General features: G+C 45.9%; 1 protein-coding gene across 1 annotated transcript; it reads left to right on the top strand.

Annotated features, from left to right (window-relative positions):
- Positions 1-5,205: 5,205 nt before the first annotated feature.
- Positions 5,206-22,331, top strand: MEDAG (mesenteric estrogen dependent adipogenesis). The gene is made up of 5 exons (XM_045567149.1): positions 5,206-5,702; positions 15,830-15,939; positions 18,627-18,739; positions 19,127-19,412; positions 21,044-22,331. The coding sequence occupies exons 1-5, from the start codon at positions 5,425-5,427 to the stop codon at positions 21,166-21,168; spliced, it is 912 nt and encodes a 303-aa protein (XP_045423105.1). The 5' UTR covers positions 5,206-5,424; the 3' UTR covers positions 21,169-22,331.
- Positions 22,332-23,071: the final 740 nt, after the last annotated feature.

Genomic DNA, 23,071 nt, shown 5'->3' with positions numbered 1-23,071 from the left:
CTGGAGCTAGAGATTCAGAAATCATCAGCTTATATGGGGTCATTGGAGCCAAAGATTTGGACAAAGTCACCCAGGAAAAGGAGCGGCCTAAGGAGAGGGAAGAAGAACAGAAGACAGAGAGCTGGTGCTATTAAATGAAGTCCAGGCATCATGCAAGATGCTGTGTGCGTGTGGGCTGTCATCTCATTGAAACCTTACGGAGGTCCCCTGATATAGGCATCAAGCAAACACCTAAATTGCACTTACTGGCCAGGCGTGGTGGCTCACACCTGTAATCCCAGGCACTCAGGAGCCAGAGGCAGGAGGACCACTTGAGGCCAGGGGTTCAAGACCAGCCTGGGCAATATAGAGAGACCTTGCCTTTTAAAAAAATAATTGCACTTATTATGTACCAGGCACTTCTTAGGAGTACTTTTCAATAGCTCATCAAATCTTCACAAACCCCACTATTTTCACATTAGGAAACTGAAGCATGTAGGAGTGACGAGTTCAGGGTGACAGAGCTAGACTTGGAACTGCAACCTGGGTAATAAGGCACCAAAGTCTGGGCTTGTAACCACATTGCTATCCTGCCTCACCCTGTATTAGCCTAATTTTAGAGATGAGAAAATTAACGATCAGAGAGTTTAAGAAACTTGTTCCAGGTGACATGGCTAATGTTAGAGTGAGATTTTAAACCCCAAAACCTTGGCACTGTTCATGACATTGTGCAACTTCTTTACAAGCTAAGAAAGGAGAGAACTGCAGGGATAAATGTGGTCTAGTGAGATCAAAACAGGAAGTGTCTATTAGATTTGGCAACACTGAGGTCACTGGGGACTTAGAAGGTCAGTTTCGGTGGCACCATGGGCAGAAGTCAAGGTATAAAGTCTAGAGGAGAGACTGGCAGGCCAAGAATTTAGAGGGCTTTTTCAGGGAGTTTGGAGAGAGAGGAGAGATGGACATGTAGCTAAAAAGGAAGATGGGGTGTAAAAATGTTTAAAGAGTTATTTTTGTTTATGATAGGAGAAACCTGCAGATGTTTGTATGCTGACAAAAAATATCTGGGAATGGGGGTAGTAGTGGTGCAGAATGGATTTTCAATCTGTTGTGCATTTGGTAAACTTGAATCGGGGTCTCTGAATTTGACCAACTCTGGATCTCCAAAGCTGAGAAACTGAGCCTGCAAGCTGGTGATGTCACCAAAGCTCAATGACTCTGAGGGGGACACATAAGGATGGCAAGATCTTTATCTTGTTTTGTTTTAACTGCAGGCATAGCCATGGATTGCTATGCCACAAACAATCTATAAATCTGAATAGTAACATCACAGCTAAACTGTTAACCTCACTTGTAATCTACAAAATACAAATGCAAATAGCTACGAGATACCCTACCCCGGTACCAAAGATTTAAAACCATTAGAATTCACTGATGGTGAGAACACAAATTGGTACAAATCTTTTTGGAAAACCATGGTGCATGTTTCCAGAGCCATACACATTCTCCTGTCACTTGTCCCCATAGTTCCATTTCTGAGAGTTTGGATACAGAAAAAATTAAAGTGCAAAGATGTTTATTGCAGCATTGTTTATAAGGAAAAACTAGAAGTGATCTGTGTTCAGAGTAAAGAAATGTCTAGACAAACAATAGAGCATACACCAGATGGAAAATATCATAGTGGTTTAAAGTACTATTTACAAAGACAGTGCAATTTTCAAAACATGATATACATACAGCGTTAAATGAGGAAAGCAAAACAGAAATTCTACGGTACTAATGCAACTGTGTAAGCAAACCAACAACCTGAATAAGACTGAAAAGGTCTTCATCAGTAGTGATTATTTGCCTGCTTGCTACTTTGATAATGAAAAAGAAACTAAACATGGAAAGATCTCTTTAGTTCTCCACTGATTAGCAATGGCTGACATTATATTGAATATTGTTTTTTTTTCTGTTCGCTTTTTCATATCTTTCTCTGGCATGTTGGTAGTGCATAAATTATCCACAAAGAAATGCAGGTGTCTTACTGAAAATTGCATCAAATGACACCTCTAGGTAACATACCAGGAAATCATCTTTAAAATGTTTTTATTATGCTCAACATCATTTTTTTCTGTACAAAACAATACACATGTATTTGGAAAAATTGTAGAATCAAAGAACTGCGGAGAAGCAAAAAAAATCTCTTTTCATCTTTCTACTCAGATAATAAGTGTTGATATTTTGCTATAAAGGAAACAGATTTTGATGGGAGGGACTGCTATGTTAATCTTTAAGATTATATGTACTTGTTTAACAAGTACATATAATTCTGACATAAAACTCTGATGTAACATTTCACCCCTCAACAAAGCCCAATTGCCCACAGGCAGTGCAGTGCAGTTTTAAGAACAGTCAGTAGTTGAGCTCAGTATGTGTGGAGTGGGGATGGGGTGGGGCTGGTGGGGGCTCTGTAGTGGACCTGCCCTTATTGATTTACTAACTGAGAAAGCAGCTTTTGTAGCTGTCGTCGTGGTTGTTGAGGGTGTACTCCCTACCAGATCAGAGACATGTTGTAAGCAAAATATAACTAGATTTTGGCCACATGTTTGGACATGGTGCCAGAAGACTAATTCATGCTCATCCCTGCACTCCTCCCTGTCACTTGAGGACAGGGACCATCTTCTATTCACTTCTTTATCTCCAGCAAAGCACTGAATGTAACAGATGCTCAATAAACATGTGTTGAAGTAAACTAAAGGCTTGGGTTCAAATTCCTACCCTATCACTTATTAGCTAGATACTCCCATCCACCTCTCTGGCTTCAACCCCATCTTTGATCTAATGACTTTTAAATCTTATTACTCCAGACTCAGCTAACTCTGCCTCCTGGACTTTTCCACCTTCGTGTTCCATGAGTAGTTCAACATCAGTATGTCCCCACCTGAACTCATCATCATACCTCCCCAAACCTGACCTCTGACCTCTCGCTTCATTAACAGTGTCTCCATCTGTCTAGGTATCCAAGTGAGACACAAATTCTCTCTCTTCACTCTCTTTCATTTATTTGTTCATGAAATCCTGCTGACCCTAACTCAAAAATGAAACTCATCCTGCCATGTCCATTCCCACAGCTACTGTTAGTTCAGAACCTCATTATATCTTACCAGGGTTATTACATCAATCCCCTAACTAGTTTCTGCCTCCAAACTTCCTGTTTCAAAACATCTTCTGCATGGTCATAACCAAAGGCATCCATCTAAACTCAGGCATAGTTACACTTCCTTCCTTAAAAACATCCAGAGGTTCTCCATTGCCTTAAGAATCCAAATTCCTAGACAACTCAGAGGGCCTGTCACAATCTGGCCCCAACATCCCTTTCTGGTCCCAACTCTTACGAAACTCACCCCTCTCATCCCAAATAGGCACGGTCGGCTTTAGCCACTTAGAATTTTCCACTCTTTCCCACATAGACCATGTCTTCTCTCTCTTTGTATAGGCTGGTCCAGAATCTTCTCTACCAACTTCTTCTCAATGGTGCTTCCTCACCTGGGACCTGGGAGCTCCTACTTTCTATTCAAAGTCCAGCCTATGTGTCACCTTCTCTGAGCACCCTTCCTGGGGCCTCCAAGGCAGAGCTAACCACTCTTTTGACCTTGCTCTCCCAGTACTTAGTTCATACATCTATTGTAGCATTTATTGGGTCCTTTTTTTTGTATGTGTGACCTCAGAGCTTAAGATGATCCCTGGTACATAACGATGACTCTATAAATGTTTGGGAAAAGAGTGAACTCCCAGATGGGCATGATGGATCTAGCTCCTGGTGCCACATCCCTCCCCTGTGAAAACAGCCCTAGCCTCTGAGTCCTGAGTACCATCTCAGCCCACCTCTGTGCAGTGATCCTCAAACTTCACTTTGCAAAAGAACCCCATGGGTGCTCGTTTCACTGGAAGAGAGCATCCTTCTTTCCCTGCAAAAGATTGATTCAGTAGTGATCAATGTGTGATCGGTAATCAGATTTGTTCAGAGAGGCCCAGCGATGGGGATTGATCCTGGGTGAGGAATCATGTCTGGAGAAAGGATGTGTAGGCTCCTAGAGAGAATCAAATGGGGCTCATTTATATTCTGGGATGTAAATAAGATATGGCAGAAGGACTCTTCATTCTATTTGATTAAACCCACGGAAGGGTCCATGCTGAGGACACACAAGGACATATTAAAGACATTCTCCAAGCTCTACTCAATTTTTAGGATCTAGCTTAGAGTCCTAAATCACAGTACTATAGGAAGCCTAAAAACTGGGCTAGATTCTCCTCCCGCCCCATCCAGGTTCAGCCCCAGCTGAGCTGACCAGTTAGTGCATTGTAATTGCTGGAGGGCTTGTCTGCCCCTGCATTGGACTGTAAGTGCAAGGATTGTGTTGTTTTACTCTAGTCTTCTCAGAATCTAGTTTATCTACCTCCTAGTAGATGTTCTGGAAATAGTTGTTTAATTAAATTGAGTGAAATAGTCCTTTCATACCTCAGGAGACCAGTGAGCACACAAATATTTATAGACTGAACAAATGAACGTATTCCGGTACTCAAGGCAGGGGAGGCAGGGGAGGAGGCACGGTCCCTTCCATGCGGAACCCAGGGCACACCACGGTCTCGGGGCCACCGCGCAGCCAGAGCAAGAGAAGCTCGGCGATGAAATCCACTGGCATTTGCGAAGGCTTTATGGAAAAGTGACGTGACCATCAGTGGGGCTTTCAGGGGGAAAGGACTCCAGGGCCAGGAACCAGGAAAAGGAAAGGCTGAGAGGAAGGAAACGCAGAGTATGATCTGGAGGGAGAGAAGAAAGCAGAAAACTGAAGCTGGGAGACAGGCAGGGTATTGGGGTGGGGATCGGAGCTCCGGCGCTGCACTCCAGCCCCCACGCCCCCAAAGCCCCTGCCCCGGGTGGAGAGGGTGGGGCAGGGACCCCCTCCATCAGTCCGCAGAGGTGCGGTGTCTAGGCGCACCCCGGGGCGCTGTCTCCCCCAGCCCTGGCAGTGTCCCCCAGGCGGGGCGGGACCGGCCCGGGTGTTGCTGAGTCGCGGACCCCAGGGGGGATGACTAAGCCCTGGCAGCTGCGAGCGGGAGCGGCCAGGCGGGAGCGCGCCAAGTTATGAGACGATGATAACTCGGCCCGAGCGTCTGAGGTCGTGCCCGTGGGCCGGGAGGGGCGCGGCGGGCGCCCCGAGGGCGGATAAAACCGGCCGCGCTGCTCCGGGGCCGCTTTCTCCGCGCGGTGGCTGCAGCGCTCGTCGCGGGCGGGCGGCCGGCAGCCTGGGAGGGGCGAACCCGCGGGCACCTGAGCGCCCACTGCGCCCCCTGCACGGGGCGAACGCAGGAGGGGCGCCAGACCCCTCTTGGGGACAGTCAGGTGCAAGCTAGGGCTGGTGGGGCCGGGACAGACGCGGGAGGTGGAAGGACAGTGGCATGGCGGGGGTGGCGTGCGAGCCGGTGGCCAGGCCGAGCCTGACCTCCATCTCCTCGGGGGAGCTGCGCAGCCTGTGGACGTGCGACTGCGAGCTGGCCCTGCTGCCGCTGGCACAGCTGCTGCGCCTGCAGCCCGGGACCTTCCAGCTGCGCGGCGACCAGCTCGTGGTGCCCGGGCCTGGGGACCCCGCGGCCGCGCGCGGGGGCTTCAACGTCTTCGGTGACGGCCTGGTGCGCCTGGACGGGCAGCTATACCGCCTCAGCAGCTACGTCAAGAGGTGGGTGGCCTCGCCAAAGCCCCCGCCCGACACCTGGTCCCCGCAGAAACGCCTCCACCCGCTGCTGTCCCTGGGAGCCCAGGCTCTTCTCGCTGCCCGCCACCCCTACCGGACCCCCCTCCTTCGTTCGCTTCTAAGTTTTTCTCATTGCTAATGTCACCCGAAGCCTACAAGCTCTCCGCGCCCTTGCTTTTTCTGCCCTTTGCACTGACATCTTGCAGCTGCCACCGCTTGAAGCCACCCAGAAGGGCATCAGGGCTGGGGGGAACGAGGAGGGCAGGGTGGGATTCATTCAGCTCCTTAACTGGGTCAGATGAACTCAAATTGGGGGCACACCCTTTAGGGGATGTCTGTGATATGGAGAGACGCACACTCTGGCTTTAGATCTGGGGCGTGGGGCATGGGGAGGGAGGATGCACCATTTTGAGCACTGCCAGCTATCCAGTGAGGAGTCCTAGTGGAGAGAAGTGTGCAAAAGTCCAAAGTTTCCCATCTTTGGCCTCCCTTAGTGTCTCAAAAATAGAGAAATAAATAGATCATGGCTGAGAAGGGAGCAAAGCCTCTGGGTGTGGAGCCCAGGGCCGCGTGGGCCGTGGAGCGGGCAGACAAGTTCTGGGAACAGTAAGTGCAATGAGCGTGCTTCCAGGAGCCTGGCACAAGGCTGGGGCCAAACCTGTAGCCCTACTTGGACGGAGGCCCTCAGGGTGCTTGAATGCTGTGGCCAAAGTGCCTGGAGCTCTTCTTGGCTGTGGTCCACCCATCTGAAGCAGGCCTTGGTGCCCTGGGGTAGAGGAGGAGGGCACTTCATGCCTGATTCTGGCTGCCACAGTCCTCCGGAGTCACCCTGGGGAAGGGACTGTGCGTGTGAAGCCCTCCTATACTTGTGCTGTGGGCTGAGGGCCAGGAAGAGGCAAGTGCAGTCTACAGTTTGATTCGGAAATGAGTGAGCGGCCAGCTATGAAGATATAATGCTTTTGCTACTGGGAAAGACAGCGTGCTATGGGTGGGATGGAGCCAAGAGAGGCAAACAAACAAAATGAGATATTTAACGTACCTTCTTCAGAGCTGCTGGGAGAAAAAACCTTGCTTTTCCAAACAAAGATAGTGAGGGTTTTGCATGCCTGAAAAAACCATTCCCCAGCAAGACTGTCTCCCTTTCTTAGTGAAATGAAAATTCCTAACCATAAGCAAGGAACCGTGGGAGGAACTGAGTCAGAAATCAGACCTGCAAAGATTTAAAAGGAAGCTAACCATTGTGCTTGAGAACAGGGTATGGAAAATAAAAGTGTCCAGAATTAATGGAAGCCATAGGTTAGGCTTTTGGCAGAACCAGCTCCCCCAATCGTAGCAAACAGTGCTACAAAATTTAAAATGATTTTCAAGTCTGTCATGAAACTCTTGTTTTGAGCACCTCCTACACAAAAGAAAATGAAACAGCAGTGATCCCCTGACAGCTTAGGGTCTAGAATAAACAACCAGGCCACAGTGACCAGGTGACAGAGACCAAGGTGCAAACTCGAATCAGCAAATTACAGGTTCTCCTTGTATAAGCAATCAAGTGAGGGCTTTTGTGCCCTGGGAAGTAGCAAGGAGTCTCTGGAAATGATTGGGGTGATGGGAGATGCAATCTCCCTTCCTTCGGGAACACGTGGCAGGGAGGTAGCTTTTATAACTCGGTGTGCGGCCCTGAAGGACGACCCAGAGGGAATCTGGTCTAAATGGAGACAACCTTCTAGGCTTAGCAGGGGGACTGGGTTGTGGGCAGCAGGGAAAGGTTTTTGCCCTTGTGGATCAGGAGGTGGGGAATACTCTGAAGCCAGAATTTAGACGTCTAAAGTTGCTGCTCCTCTGATCTGCCAGATTTGCCCGGTTGTCTTTGCCTTTGGGGATAGCATAAAATGTCCTCCCTCAAAATAGTCCTCCGAAGCTGTGGTCCTTCTTTCCTTCCTTCCTTCCTTCCTTCCTTCCTTCCTTCCTTCCTTCCTTCCTTCCTTCCTTCCTTCCTTCCTTCAACTTTCCTTCCTTCCCTCCCTTCCCTCCCTTCCTTCTTTTTTTAAAAACAAGCTCTGGCCAGTTTTATTAACGAAAAGGTTTTGCGTGATTTTCTTGTTACTAGTCTGTTCTGGTATGATTCTAAAGATCTCAGAATGCCTGGATCAATGACAGCTGGGGTGCACACCCTATAGCATTTTCCACATGCTGTGCTCAATTCAATGTTATTGTCACTGGCGTGGCGGCCGGCCGTTGTGAGAGTATATGGCATAGCGCTGTCTCAGACTTCCTTGAGGCTGAGCAGGCGGCGAGGACGACCAGATTTGCTTTGCCTCTTCTACCATCTGCAGAGGGGGCCGATCCCCTAGCATATACTTTCCATTTGTCATACTGAGTTGGAGCCTAGAGTTGATGGACTTCCGCAACTCTTTCATCTTCTTTTCGGCCACCATATTCCTGTCTTAGGTGTGGGATGGCCTCTAACTAAGACCAGCCACCAATGGCTTGAGATTGAGAAAGACAAAATTATTCTTAATCATTTTAGACTATAGAGCTTTTCAGAATTATATGTAACCATTTCCCAAGAAATGTAGATATACACCCAAATTTGTTGACCACTCAGGCAGTTCATGAGATACCTGGATCCAGGTTAAGAATCCTTGCTCCATTAATTAATTCATTTTTTAAAATTCAACAGAATTCGACACATACTGTTCCCCCAATCATAGCAAGCAGTGCTGCAAAATTGGAAATGATTTTGAAGTCTGTCATTAAACTCTTGTTTTGAACACCTCCTACACAAAAGAAAATTAAACAGCAGAGGTCCCCTGGCAGCTTAGCGTCTAGAATAAAGCGGTGTGTGGGATAAGCCCACAGTGTAATTAGGTTTCTTTTTGGGGCTTCAGAAGTGTGTGCTGTAGCTCTCATGAGGTCCTCTCCCAAGGAACCCCAAAAGGCCAAGTGCCGCTGACCTTAACATTCATATGATCGTTCACTCAGAGAGCAAGAGGGTAATTTTGGTGGCCCTACTTACTCAGGTTCATTTTCTGAAACTTGAACATTTTTCTAAATACATACTTAACTAAATGCACCAAGGAAACCTATGGTGGTGGGACAGTTTAGGGATGGCCACCAAGGGCTTTAAAGCTCTTTTGAGAGCCTACTTGAAAAATATTTGTCCGGCTTTGTTAGATATACGGCAAGATCTTTATTGTTATCTTTTTCTTTCAAGGTCAAAATTTCCACCCATGTTCCAAACAAAACTTGCTCAGAATACCAGGGATGTGTAATGGTCATCCAAGGAGCTATTCATTCACTACTTGAAAGTCCAAATAACCATTAACTATGACATGTGCCCATACACACATGCACACACACACATGCCCCTTTTTTTCCTTTGGTGTAGATGACCCTTAATCCCTTCTTTTTGGTGGTCCCCTGGCATGAAAGAAGCTGCTTGGGTAATAAAAATAAATACAACAGTAACAATGGTGGCTAATACTATCTACTTGAGCACCAGGAATGGAGCAAAGTATTTCACAGGTATTATCTCACAACGGCTTACAAAATCTGCAGTGTTGTTGTTTCCCTCTTACAGGTGGGAAAAGTAGGACGCAGACAGCTTAAGCAATTTACCTAAGTAAGATGCTGGTGAGCAGTAGAACCAGTAGCCCTGTCAGGCTCTAGTGCCTGTGCTTTTAGCAAATTGCCTAGGACCTGAAATAATTCTGCCTTCTCACTCATTTCCTGAATCTACAAATAAATAACTGGAATTACATCAGCCAGTGCACATCTTGTTCAGTCAGCCTAAAAGAGGAAGTAAGTGCAGTGGTTTGAAGGAAGCTACTAAAAGCAGAGCTATGGCCTGCCCCTGCCCGTCCTGTTAGATGGGTGACAGTCACACCCACCTCAGGGCAGCGACCCAGCGCAGAGAGTGCAGGCGAGGTGGAGCTGGGACTCACAGGGTAAAGTGAGGCTGGAACGCAGGTGGAGTTTCACTGGGGGAAGCCTCACCTGCCCCCAAAGCGGGCAGTGCTGGGTTCTGTGTGGCGCCCAGGCCCAGCTCTCAGAAGGGATCCCGACTTGAGGCTGGGAGACAGGCAGGATGTGGCCTTAGATGTGGTAACCGGCCCAGGACAGCAGGACCATAGTGATAATGATGGAATAATAACCATCCATCCATGTATTGGGCTACGATTTTTATGAGACCCTGCAAGGGCGGGGAACCTGCTGCCTCCAATTTCAAGATTGTTCCTTTTTAAGCACCAAAGGGGGCAAAACAAGCTTCATCTTTCTCTGCTGCACCCCTTTTAACCAAAGGATTTGTTCTGTAAAATTTGGATTCAGTCAAAAGGCCGCACTCAGGTCCTAGAAGGCCACATGTGGCCTTAAGGCAGCAGGTCCCTACCCGTGCCGGGTTCTGCTGTTCACTAGCTGAGTGACCTTGGGAAATGTCTTAATCTCTGTGGGTAACCATCTCCTCACCTGGAGAATGAGAATAACAATAATAGTAATACCATCAGCCTTATAGGATTGTTGTTCAGAATTAAAGTTTGTAAAGTCCTTAAAATAGTTATTATTGGCACATTTTGATCATTTGACGAATGTTAGCTTTTGTATTATAATTAAGCAGTCCCCAAACCAAGCATTCTACTACATACATTATTTAATCTCTTAGCCACCTGTGGGGTACCTCTTGTCAGCCAGATTTTATAGGTCAGGAAAATGAATTTCAGCAAAGTTAAAACTCGAGCTGAGGTCACAGAGACAGAAATCCCTCTCAGATCTGATGATTCAAAAGCCACTTGTCCCCTTGCCTTCTTTCCCGCCTGCCTTTCCTGGGAGCCTTGCTCTGGACTTCGCACCAGCCACACTCTGGTCCACTTTCTGCTCTCAGCTCCTCTGGTCCTGGCCACATGCCTGCCTGTCCGCCTGGATGCAGCCACCGCAGTCCCCAAGGCTGGGCTAAGCTGTGACTCCTTCTGGGGTCTTCAACTCCTTCCTGCTCTTGCCCATCCCTTGGGAGTGTGTTTGTCCTGACAGAACAATCTCCCTCCTACTACCCGTCTCACCTCAACATGTGGCTGTAACTTCAGGCCCCTCCTCCCTTGGTCCCTTTTGTTTAAAAGACCAGGACAGAACCCAGTGGAGCTTGGACACATGAATGCAAAGAACTATGCATTTCTCTGGCATTTATATGTCCCTGTGAGTGGCAGGGACCCTATCTCAGATCAGTGCTTCCCAAACCTTAAATGAGCATGAAAGTCTCCCAAAGATCTCATTAAAACACAGATTCTGATTGAATAAGACGGGGGAGGGGCCCGGATTCTGCATTTTTACAAATTCCCAGGTGATGCCAGTGCTGCTGGTCTAAGGATCACACTTTGAGCAACAAGGTGAACTTATCATTTCGTATTGAAATCATGTATTTTCTTATCTGTCTTCCCAGTAGATTCTATCCTGCTCAGAAGCAAGACTATTTCCTTTGTCATCTTTGTGTCCCCAGGGCCCAGCACAGAGCAGGTGCTCAGTAAATGTTTATTGCATCCACGGATGACTGAATCATTCTCTGCCCCATCTCAGAGTTTCGCACATACTGTGTCAATATTTGCTTAATGAATGAATGAGTGAATGAAAGAACATGGGTATCCTTGAATAATGTCTGTGTGAGCTACAGACATCAGAGTGATAAGTCTGAAAATTTTACTTAATTTCACTAGAGTTAGGGCAGAAGCGGGGAGAAGTAAAAGAGAAGGAATTATTTGAGAGCTTAGGGTGAGGCTCTGCATAAGGTGAAACCAGTTAACAGTGGAAACTCACGGCAGGGGCATCCTGCTTGCCCCCAAGAGTAAAATGTCCCTGCGAGCTTTTTGTTAGTGTCCCAGCAAAGGATTATGAAAGCTGCGAGCAATTTCTGGGCTTTCTGCACAGACTATTGCAGTGTGTGTTCTTTTTCTCTGCTCCGCTGCCCATATATTTTTAGATGATGCATGCACACACATGCACACACACACACACAAACCCTTTAGGTGGAGGTCATGAATTTGAATTCCTATTTATCTTTGAGCAGAAAATTATTAGAGCCAAGGGTAAAGTTGGGGCAGCTTTGAAAAGTGGGTGTCTTAGAGGGGATCGATCTTTCAGCCACTCCTGATTTGCTAGAAGCAAAACACAGTGCTCTTCCTTGGTCCCATCTTTCAGATGTTGCATTTATTAAGCTGTTCTGTTTAGCCTTAGAAACTGGAAAAGTGAGGAAAGAAATTAGAGCAAGGAAGGAGAAACTGTTGCTCCTTTATCACATACTCATATTGTCCTCATTTCCTGGTAACTCAAGTGAACACAGCCCTAGTTGAAAATCAACTAAGCTTACAGAACTTCACCCAGTGGGTCAGTCAAGTTGGCCAGGATTAAAGATGCTCATAATGTTTATCGAGCACCTGCTATGGGTCCAAGTACGTATGTCTACATTACAAGTACTGCATTCAATCATCATATGGAAGGAAATACTGTTACGGCCCTTTTACAGATGAGGGAATAGGTTTAGAGAGGTTAAGGAACTCACTTAAGGTCACAGTGAGCTGTGCATCTGGAACTGAGTTCACTTAGCCAGGAAATTAGGACAGAATTAGATCTTATTTTGAAACACTGTGCTTCCCACTACATTGTCCTTGTTTTAATCTTTGGATTGAAGCCAGGCTTAGAAAGGTTCAGCCTAGAACCAGTTGGGGGGCAGGGTAAAAGCAATGAAGAAATGAGAGTTTAAAGGAACTGTCTATCTTAAACTGTTTGCTTTTCATCCCTAATGATAACTTCAGCAAATATTATAAATATTCAATACACAGAGGCAATATTTGCATGAGTCATTCTGAAATATTCACGATTAAAGATCAAATAACTAGTCCCTAATGTAATCTACTAAGGCTCATCTTGAACTAAAATAAGTGATTAAGTGGTAGATACTTAAATACCTGTGCGACTTAACAACTACATCCTCCTATCTTTTTGTATTTTAGGGATTTACGTATCTAAATTTTATAACAGTAAATTTCAAAGGAATGCTCACATTTACTTATTTCACTAGAATTTCAAGTTGTTTAACAATTGGCCCATAACTGGGAGGCTGGGGATGGATGAACTAATGAGGTATTTCTTATTTGTGTTCTGGTTAGAGATAGTTTATTAAGTAGAGATCTTGCCGTAGTCTCTTGTCTGTCAATTCTGGCATCAGAGCTCTCCTGTAAGCAGTGTTTTCACACATCTGTGGCGCAGTGATAACTGGCATGCTCTGTCATGAGGTTTACAGCCCGTTAAGTTCCCACAAATGCCCCCGAATCATCAAAGGCAGATTAAATTATGTTGCACATAGTTTTATTATTCAGAGTGTTTTATTAAATTCAGACTCCAAAAACAGATAATTCATGCACAGGTTATATGTTACACTCAAACTGTGACTTCTCTGATCATGCCAAATAACAGCTCTGTAAGCCCTGTAGCCTTCAGGAAAGCCTTCCCACAAGGTTCTAGGGAAAACCGAATGTTCTCCCAAGCAGCGATCATTTTTCTAAGTTGAGATTTTTATCTTTTTCCTTTAAGCTGTGTGTTCATTGGAAGAAAATCCAATGATGTCAAAATCCAATGATATCTCCCATCGGATGTCAATCGATTCTGTAGGCAGAGGAACATACTGCACTGTCGTTTGTGTTATCAGAAAAGTCACCAAAACTTGCAGATTTTCTGGGTGCATTGTACACAACACCACGTGCTCAACTACTGATACTGAGAGAATAGAGGAATCACCTTGAGAAATACAGTAAAGTGCTGAAATGACAACTTGCCTCCATGATACACAGGGAGGTGGGAGTACGTGAAGCCCACCTTGCATGGATCACAGATGGGGCCTTGCCCTGCCCCAGCACCACCAGCTATTTTTTGATGTTTGCACCAGGCAGACTTGCCCTTTTCCTCTTCTATGGCTACAGGGTTCCCCGCTTTATCCCTCCGCATCCCCACGTCCCTGTACAACCACAGACCTCACCTTCCTCTCCTCAACCGCCTCCCCAGGCCACTGCTGCCTGCCTGTCCTGTGCCAGGTCACTGGCAGCTGACTAGATGGATGGCAAGTGGGGTGATGGGCGAGGACAAGGGACCCTGTACTATCCCTGCACGCCCCCTTCCTAGGCTCCGAGCCCCTCCAGGGGAATATGGCGTGTATGAAGGCCTACCGGGTGCCCAGACAACAGCGGAGGCTTAATGAATGCTGTTGGGTGAATGAATGAATGAATGAGAATGAATGAGCTCAGCAAAGGACAGTTCCATTTTTCTGCCATCTCCTTGCTTCCTTTCTCCAGTACTTTTTGGCAGTTGGTCAGTTGGGACAAAGAAGGACAGGAAAATCTCTCCCAGCTCATGTGAAGCACACACAGGGGCCACTCTGCTCGGAGTTCCAAGGTGTCCCCACCTCACCCCTTTCCCGTGTTCTGCCCAGGTGAGGGCGAGGGTGGGGCAGGGGCTACGAGGAACCCTACAGAATCGGGATCTGCATTCTATAGTCCATTCCCTTGTGAGACCCCTCAGGCCCGCCCCTCCTCCATTCCCCTCGTCTGCCCTGTGCCTGCCCTCCTCACCTACACCCTGAGCACTAGCCCCTGTACCCCCTTTCCTTCCCTGGAACACTCCAGCCCCATTGCCCCTCCCCACCGGGACCAGCCCCCAAGCCGCCACCAGGGCAGAGGGGCGGGGGGTGGTGGGGGAGACTGCTTTAAAAGCCTGGTGAAATAGGAGGCAGGAAGCATTTAGAGTCTCCATCAGGGGTCAGGTTTTAAAAGCTCTCAGAATCAGGTCTGACAATCCCAGCAAAAAGATAATGACATAGATTTGTAAGAAACCAAGCTGGGAGACAGCAGAGCGGAAGCTGTGCCTTCCTGCCTAGGGGTGGATATTCTCTGACGTGCTCTTAACCCACCCCTGGGTCACTGCCTGTGCGTGGCCCCACGAGGGGGGTGCTGGGAACAGCGTGCAGGTATGTGTGTGGGGGGGTGACGCCTGGAGGACTGTGGCCCCAGCTCCCCACAGCAACCGTTTGCTCTCCAAGGCTGTGATACTCATGTCAGGCCCTGAAGGACAACCAGCTGGAAGGAAAGGCTCAGCGCTGTCATGACGAGATGTAAGATGCAAACACGCCGCAGTGTAGCTGAGGCAGCCCTTGTGGTGGGCTCAGCTGTCAGTGGGGACCCAGCTCGGAGTTTCAGAGAGACTGCAGCAGACACACCCTTCACTCAGCCTGCCTCCACCCTCGCTGCATCTGAGCTGGAGTTTAGCTAGAAAATTAGCCATCTTCTTGAAGGAAACAAATTTGCACTAGGATCTTTTTATCAACAATGCTGGCAGAGACATAGATAGGCTGCGTGGAAGGCTTGTAGGGCTGGGAGAGAAAGCTAACAGGCTGGATGACAGAGCTGAGATTCAGAAAGATCTTCCTAGGTTGGAATAATGAACAGAAAACCAAGGAGGCTAAATTTATATGGATACGGGCAAAAATCCAACATAGTTGTTTTTGTTTTTTAATTGCACAAGCTCAGAAGAGGGGAGATATGAATTAGTAACAGGTCATATGAATACTGGTTGATTGTGTAATCTATGGAGGGGGCTGGATTTATCCTGGGATTAGAAAGGAAATAGGGAGGAGAAGGAAAGGAAAATTCCAGACCTACCAGTCAGACAGCATGACTCCACTGGAGAAGACTCAGCTAATTCCACTTGTTGAGTGTAATTCATTCTTAATCCAAAAGGGCTTAGAACTCTTATAGCTTCAAATGAACTCTTATAGCCCAAATGATAGACGATACCCACCATCAGCTGGTAAAGGCTGCACTTGAGAGCCAGGCATTGACACCAGGCCACCACAAGGCCCAGGGCCACCTTTGGACTGCACACTGATCCTGCAGCCCATCAGCTGTGAGCAGAGGAAGGAGATTTATCTATATGGTACAAAATATGGCCACCTCTGTAAGGACACACTTTAAGGGACTTTCCTGAGAGATCTGTGGCTGTGGCAGACACCTGTCCAGTATATCCCCTTCCTGACTTAGATGGAAGGTACATTAATTACATTTGCAATTATCTCTGCTTTTTCACAGGTATGTGGAACTGACCAACTACTGTGACTATAAAGACTACAGGGAAACCATATTGAGCAAACCAATGCTGTTCTTTATTAATGTACAGACCAAAAAAGACACCTTAAAAGGTAGGTATCTAAATATTTTTGGTTTGGTTCTGCCTTGCTGAGCTGTGCTAAAGCACAGCACAAGCCCGCAGAATAAACCCCTAAACGATCCTGGGGAAGAAGTCCCTGTCTCCCAGCTTCTTTTCTACTTCCTGTCTAGGCAGGAAGTGACCTGACATTCTGATCCTTCAAGGGTTGCAGAAATGACTGGAGCCATGGGATTGCTATAGAACACACCCTACCACATATCAAACATGTACTATGTCTGAGGCATGCACTGACGTAATGAATTGGCACAACAGCCCTGCAAGCCTTATCATCCAAATGGGGGTGTGTTTTGAGCATGAATGTCATCATTGTTCATAATCATTCTGGGATGAAGGTACAAACTGGGAGCGACCCAGGCAAACTGGGATGCAAGGGCATCCTAGCTAGGAGGTATTACTTATACTATCCCCATTTTATAGATGAGGAAATTAAGATAGAGAAAATAATTAGCTGTTGTTGATGCTTTTATGTTTCATGCTATGGTGTTAGAATTTCATGTTTAGACACATCTCTTTATTGTTTCTTCTGAGAAATCATATTAACTGGTAGCATCTGTATTAACCCAAATTCCAATATGAAAACGCCTCCGTCTTCCCTTCCTCCTCCTGCCCAGAGTGATACATGAGGGAAGTCATAGGCACAGTGTTCTGGGACAGAGGCAGGATTTCTTAAACTTGCTTCTAGATAACATTTTTAAAATGACTCCAAGCTAATAAGAAACAGTCAACAAATTTCAAATAGACTTCCTCGAACATTCTCTCTCATTCAGATGTGTGCAGCTCTCTCTGCTCATTTCTTAATAAAAAATCACGATGCTCTCTCGGAAGAGAGGCCAGGAACAGAATGCACGGGAACAAGCAACACTCATTACAGTGTCTGAGGCCCGTGTGTTCTCTGGCTTGACGATGACCAGAAAGCCAGATAGTTCTCCAGGAACGTAATTCACAGCTGCATCAAGTACACCTCCTGCATCACCTCTCAGGAGGAATCTAGAAAAGGAGTGAGATTGCTCCATCTTAATGCTTTAATGAAAGTACAGGGAGTGGTACAGGGAGGTATTTGTGGGTGGCCTACAGAAAATGTGCAGTTGTATGACAACTATTCTGGAAGGAGGTACAAAAACCCAGTACTGCTTAATTGTAATAAAAGCCATAAAACAAACAGGCTCTTTGACATAGAAGCCTATAAGATGGTCAATTTTTAATTGAGAAATTGTGATTAAGGCAACATTTCCAGCCCTGATGCTATTCTAAACTATACTTTTGTGCAAATTAGAAAAAGCCACCATTTCCTCAAGGGTATTACTAATGCTTCCCAGAAATTTGCCACAATATGTACAAATAGACAATGTCTGCAAATGTGAATGGCATTGCCTGTACAGTGCACAACCTGCCCAACCTGCACTGCCGAGTGTGGTGGCCCTGAGTACTTCATGAGCCTAAAAGTCTTGGTTTAGTTTGTTTGAAATGTAATTCAAGGTATAAAAGGGCTTGCTTACTTTATTTACCCCTTGTTCCAAAGAGGATATGAGGTAGTTTATATCTAAAGTGTCCCAGAAAAATAATTTGGGAGAAAGAAAAACATAGGTAAGAAAAATAAGATGAATAAGGTTATTTTAAAATGCCTTCCTTGAGGATGTAAACACTTGTTATTGCTGGAACAGAGGTTTGGCTCTGAGATATCTCAAAGCCAGTGTAAAACATTCAGTTTTCAAATCAAATAATGGCTGGTGTGTGGCCTTTCAACAGAGGAAGACACATAGGTATCTTCTGTGTCTCCCTGGACCAAGCACTGAGTAATTATGGACATGGAGTTCGATTCTGGGGGCTGGAAAAGTTAAGAGGTTGCTGGTTAATAATATTTCATAATGAGTAAACAACTTTCCCTTTGCTCAAATTATGCAGAAGTGGACATATAAAGGGTTACCAAGCAAAATAAGAGAAACACCAACTAACTGTCTGCCAGGACAGAGATGTGCTGTTAAACAATGGGAGGGACAATTTTTCCCACTTGGGCTTGTGTTAGGGGTAGAGGCAGGGAGGAGAATCAACCTCAGATTGCCTTGATCCTTGGAACTGAGACTAGCCATTTGGCAGAGAGAATGCCCGGTCTCTGGAGAGGCTGGGGAGAGGGGGTACAGGGTGAGGATGGGAGCTTGGGATGAGAGCATGGGGCAACATCCTTTCGTGGACTTGGATGACTTTCTGCTTTGCAAATATGGATGTGTTGGGGAGAGCCAAGTTGTGATTTAAATACCCAGCAAGGCGGGGACGTGAAACCGGCCACTTCGATTTTTCACTTTCTTCCCCCACACTGGATACATGCTGGGGAGGCAGAGTTCTCCTCTGTGCTAATTATAGAGTGGAACTTTTGATGTCTGAGGCTTGTGTGACAAACTGCCGCGGGGGTGCTGGCGGGGCGGCTCGGCAGAGGGAGGGACCTGATTGTCTAACCTGCTTTTACAATAGCCCAGAGCTTCCTTCAAAGCCACAAAATTCTCGGAAACATTTCTAGAACTCTGGTTAGGCTTTGCAGTAAGGAAGGCTATAAATGAATAAAATCTCCAGAGAAGGTGGGAACCACTGCCTTAGCAAATCCTAAGAAGCATGTTTATGTCACAAGGACACACTTCTTTCTGAACTCTGCTTGCTGATTTCTAGAAAGGACATACGCGTTTCTGGTGAACACGAGGCACCCGAAGATAAGAAGACAGATAGAGCAAGGGATGGACATGGTCATTTCTTCAGTGATTGGGGAAAGTTACCGGCTTCAGGTAAGTCTTACCCTGTCGGAACCCAAGGCCATGAAGCACACAGAAGGGACTTCGGCATTTCGTGCCAGGGCTGAGTCCCCGGGGCCTTAACTGCATCCAGACACTTTGCTCTCTATTGCTGCCAATAAATGAGCTCAGTTTTTAGTAACGTATTAGAAATGGTGTGAGAATAAATGTAACTTTGGCCAAGTAATGCAAAACCTTTCAATGGAATGTGACATAAATGCAAAGATTTGCTTATAAAAAATAAAGACAACAGTTAAAAAATATCTGTCAGAGTGAAGGGGAAATTAGGAGTGTGACATTTTAGGTATTTGGGCTGTTCATTCTATAACGTCAACGTGATAGCTATGCCCATTAAGTCAATGAAATGTTTCTCTCTTTCAGTTTGATTTTCAAGAGGCAGTGAAGGATTTTTTCCCTCCAGGAAACGAGGTGGTTAATGGAGAAAATTTGAGCTTTGCCTATGAATTCAAAGCTGACGCATTATTTGATTTCTTCTATTGGTTTGGGCTCAGCAACTCCACTGTGAAAGTGAATGGGAAAGTTCTGAATTTGTCAAGTACGAGTCCAGAAAAGAAGGAGACGATTAAGTTATTTCTGGATAAAATGAGTGAACCTTTAATCCGAAGGAGCAGTTTCTCTGACCGAAAATTCAGTGTGACTTCCAGAGGTACGTTAAAAATTCTCAAGAACATTTGGAAGGTAGTTAATTAAAGGGGTAGAATAACGTAATGGAAGAGGGAGTTGATTAATTGAAAAGGCAAGACCTATCAATAAAAGGAAATATCACACAATTCAGAAAGTAAGAAGTGAGACATGTTTACTCTCAAAAAGAAATAGTGACTTTTCCTTTTAGACTCCTTTAAGTTTTCTGACATAGTGGGTATATTGTGGGGTATACCCAGAAAATAACTTTAAAGGTTATTCTTAATTTAGATTAGTATGAATGCTCATTGAAATATTATTGGCAATAATTTAAATCTCATGGAAGTATGCTGTGTTCCCAGAGTGCACATCTGGACAGCAGAATGTTAAGGAAAATGATGGGTTGAGGGAGGAGTCTCCAAATTTTGTAAGGCCACCAAAGAATAACTCTCGAGAAGGTTACAGTTCACAAACTGTAAATGACAAAGCAGGTTCTTGATTTTGATCCCCATGTGGCTGAGGCAGCTGGCATCGGGGAAGCCGCAGTGTTACCAAAGTTCACATGTAAAGTACAGTCTTCATTAGTTGTGTTTAATGACAGTTGCTTTCTTCCAATGTTCATAGCAAATATGCTTACACTTAGTTATTTATTATCCTGGAAGTGGACTCTCTTTCTCCCTCCCTCTCTCTCATTCCTTCCTTCCCCCTCTGTCTCTGTCTATCTGTCCCCATCTCTCTCCCTATCCCCCACTCCCTCCCTCCCTATCTCTCATCTCTGTGTCTCTGTCTCTCCCCCATATCTGTCTCCATCTCTGTCTCTCCCCTCTCCCTCTCTATCTCTGTCTCTCTGTCTGTCTCTCTCCCCACAATGCTTTCGCTTTCTCTGTCCAGGAGTTTCTCAGGAAGATGCCTTGTGCTGTGCTCCTTTGCAGCCCTGGGGGGCATTACACTCTGATCCTTTTGGAGGGAAGATTAATTTGCCCTCTCGAGGCAGCGTCACAGGTTCTGGGTCCTTCCTCTGACACCCTCATCCTCACTCGCTGGCCACAGCAGCCTGGGCAGGGCTCACCCTCTGTCGTGTAGGCTGCCCTGGGCATCCACCGCCAACTCAGGGACGCCAAGGAACCCATGAATTTGGGCAGTGCTTCCTTGAAAGTTTACTCTGAGCCAGCCCTGGGGCCACCTCCTCTCCGGAGCAGTGGGGTAGGATCCTCCCTGGAAGCCGTCGTCATGCATCGCAGATGGCACAGCCAAGACACACCTGCTGCCCGTCACACAGGCAGGGCCTGGCTCCTGTGCCTGCAGAACATGGGGCCACCAAGGCTGCTAACCCAGCTCTGTCCCCTGCAAAGCTGGCCTCTGTCCTCGGCATCTATTCCCCAAATGTGAGCCTTCTGCCCTCAAGTGAGAAAGAATACATGCAGCTCACCGCAAATCTAGTCCAGCCGGCAGGAAAGCAAGTGACAATCATGTCCCACTGAAAAAGAAAAAGCAACATGTTTCTGTTTAGCCTTTTGAGTTTTCCTGAGGGAGCCAGGATTCTCTATTAATTATTGAAACAGCTATGTTGTGTGAGTTTTAAAGGCACTGTTGAATTTTGGGTTTTTTTTTTTTGCAATGATGGTAATAACGCATGCCTTGTTTACTGTTTTTTAGGTTCAATAGATGATGTTTTTAACTGCAATCTGTCACCCAGAGCATCTCTGACAGAGCCTCTTTTGGCAGAATTACCGTTTCCAAGTGTTCTGGAATCTGAAGAGACGCCCAACCAATTCATCTGATTGGACTGAACATTGTAGCCGTTGCTCCTACACCCAGGCGTGTGCCGGACTGCAGGCTTGGGGCAGGGGCGGAGGGAGGTGGGAGGCGGGCGGAGGTGGGAGGCGGGCACTTCCATGGCTTCTATGGAGGACTCCTTTCTTCCACTTCCATGGGTGTGATGCCCTGGAAGGCCCCATGCAGCTGGCTCCCGTAAAGGTTATGGTTGCCAGAATGGAAGGGCCTCGGCCCCATGGCCTTGGGGATGGGGGGATATCTTCTACTTTGGACACTTCTCCAAAGAGGCAGGGGAGCTGCACAGTCCTGCACCCAGAACGCTTTGCTCAGTGAGAAAGAATACGTGCAGCTCACCACAAACCTAGGGGAGTTTTCCTGGCAGCCTTTTTGGGGATCGTCTGACTTGGGTATTGACCCATGACACTTCATAAATCAGTGTCATAACTTGGGCCCTCTGACTTGGGACAACCTGTTTGGACTCAAACCCAGCAAGCATGGAGTCAGCAGTGATTTTCTCTTGCAGACCTGGCTGGGCAAAAGCCTATGCCAGCTTTCATTGGAAGGCAGGTGTGTTTTTTCATCCTACCTATACCAAACCTTAAGGTAAAGGTAAAACATTCAAGGTAAAGTTCACTGTAGGGCTGGCCTCGTTGCTAGGATGGTAACTCTGCCACCCACTGCCTGAGATTTGAACTCCCTTGGCCTCCCTTTTAATGAAGTGACCCATGTGGAATGGGGCCAGGTGATGTGGTGCCAGACAGTGACATGGGAAGGGTAATGGACAGGTAGTGTCCTCCTTATTGAAAGCACATTTGTCAGTTGGGTATTTTAAATAAGCTTTTAGCCATCCCAACACTAAAAGCAAGCTAGGAGAAAGCTACACCATTACCATAAAACATTGTTACATCAGTACATTTTCATCTCATTGCTGCAATGGAATTCTTCAAAAGGAAAAAAATCACCCTATCTACATATAAAAACCTGCATGAATGAGTCAGAACATATGATTATAATGAGGAAGATTTATGGGTCCTGAGTGTAACTTTTCTATCCTTTTAAAAAATGTGTCCCCGTATTACACATTTTGATAACACTACTGATCTTTTCATTTATATTTGAAATGTTATGGTACTACATTTGCACAATTAAAACTTTTCTTAGCATTCAACCTACAAGTTGATTAAATTTGTGACCGAGGGTGTGTGTGATCTTTCCGTTGTGGTCTGTGGGTGGTACACTTGCCTTCTAACTTATTGAATTACCATGAGAACTGTGGTTTTCATAGCCACTTTCTCAAGAAGAGCCTTTTGAAGAGCAAGGCTATGAAGTGTTTAGAGAAAGGAAAGAAAATGTGATACTGATCTTTCAGAAAAGGGGAATGCTACTTAATAACAGAAGAGGATACACATTTGTTATTAAAATCAGTAAAAAATAAAGAGTATTAACAATAAAATAAGTTTTGTACCAGTGCAAACAAACCTCAGGTAGATGTCAAATATTAAATACTTCCCAAAGGAGACAGAAACTCTATTGATAAAATTGACAAGAAGATTTTTTTTTTTTTAAGTAGTGAAATTGAGAAAAAAGCATCAGTATCACCCCCGGAATGGACTAAAGATCTAGAAGTTTTCTCTCATCATTAGAAACTTTTTCTCAGTCAACACTGAACCAAATGCATCCACTCATTCAATATTCACTCAGCAAAATTTATAAGGAAATTTACACTGTGCTAGGTTATTTTATTAGCAAATCACATAAAAGTGATATCGTGCTATCTTTAAAATTGATGAAAATCTAGGAACAGATCTTCCTTGGTAAAAGAGCCCACCTTCTGGGTATAAATGTGACCTAATGCAGATATTTTAACCATTGAAGATCAATAGAATCTGTAGGACAACAGTGACCTCG

Source organism: Lemur catta, chromosome 13, assembly GCF_020740605.2.
Source record: "Lemur catta isolate mLemCat1 chromosome 13, mLemCat1.pri, whole genome shotgun sequence".
NCBI lineage: Eukaryota > Metazoa > Chordata > Mammalia > Primates > Lemuridae > Lemur > Lemur catta.
Note: the sequence above shows the minus strand (reverse complement) of the source record. Positions and strands in the feature narration are given on the sequence as shown.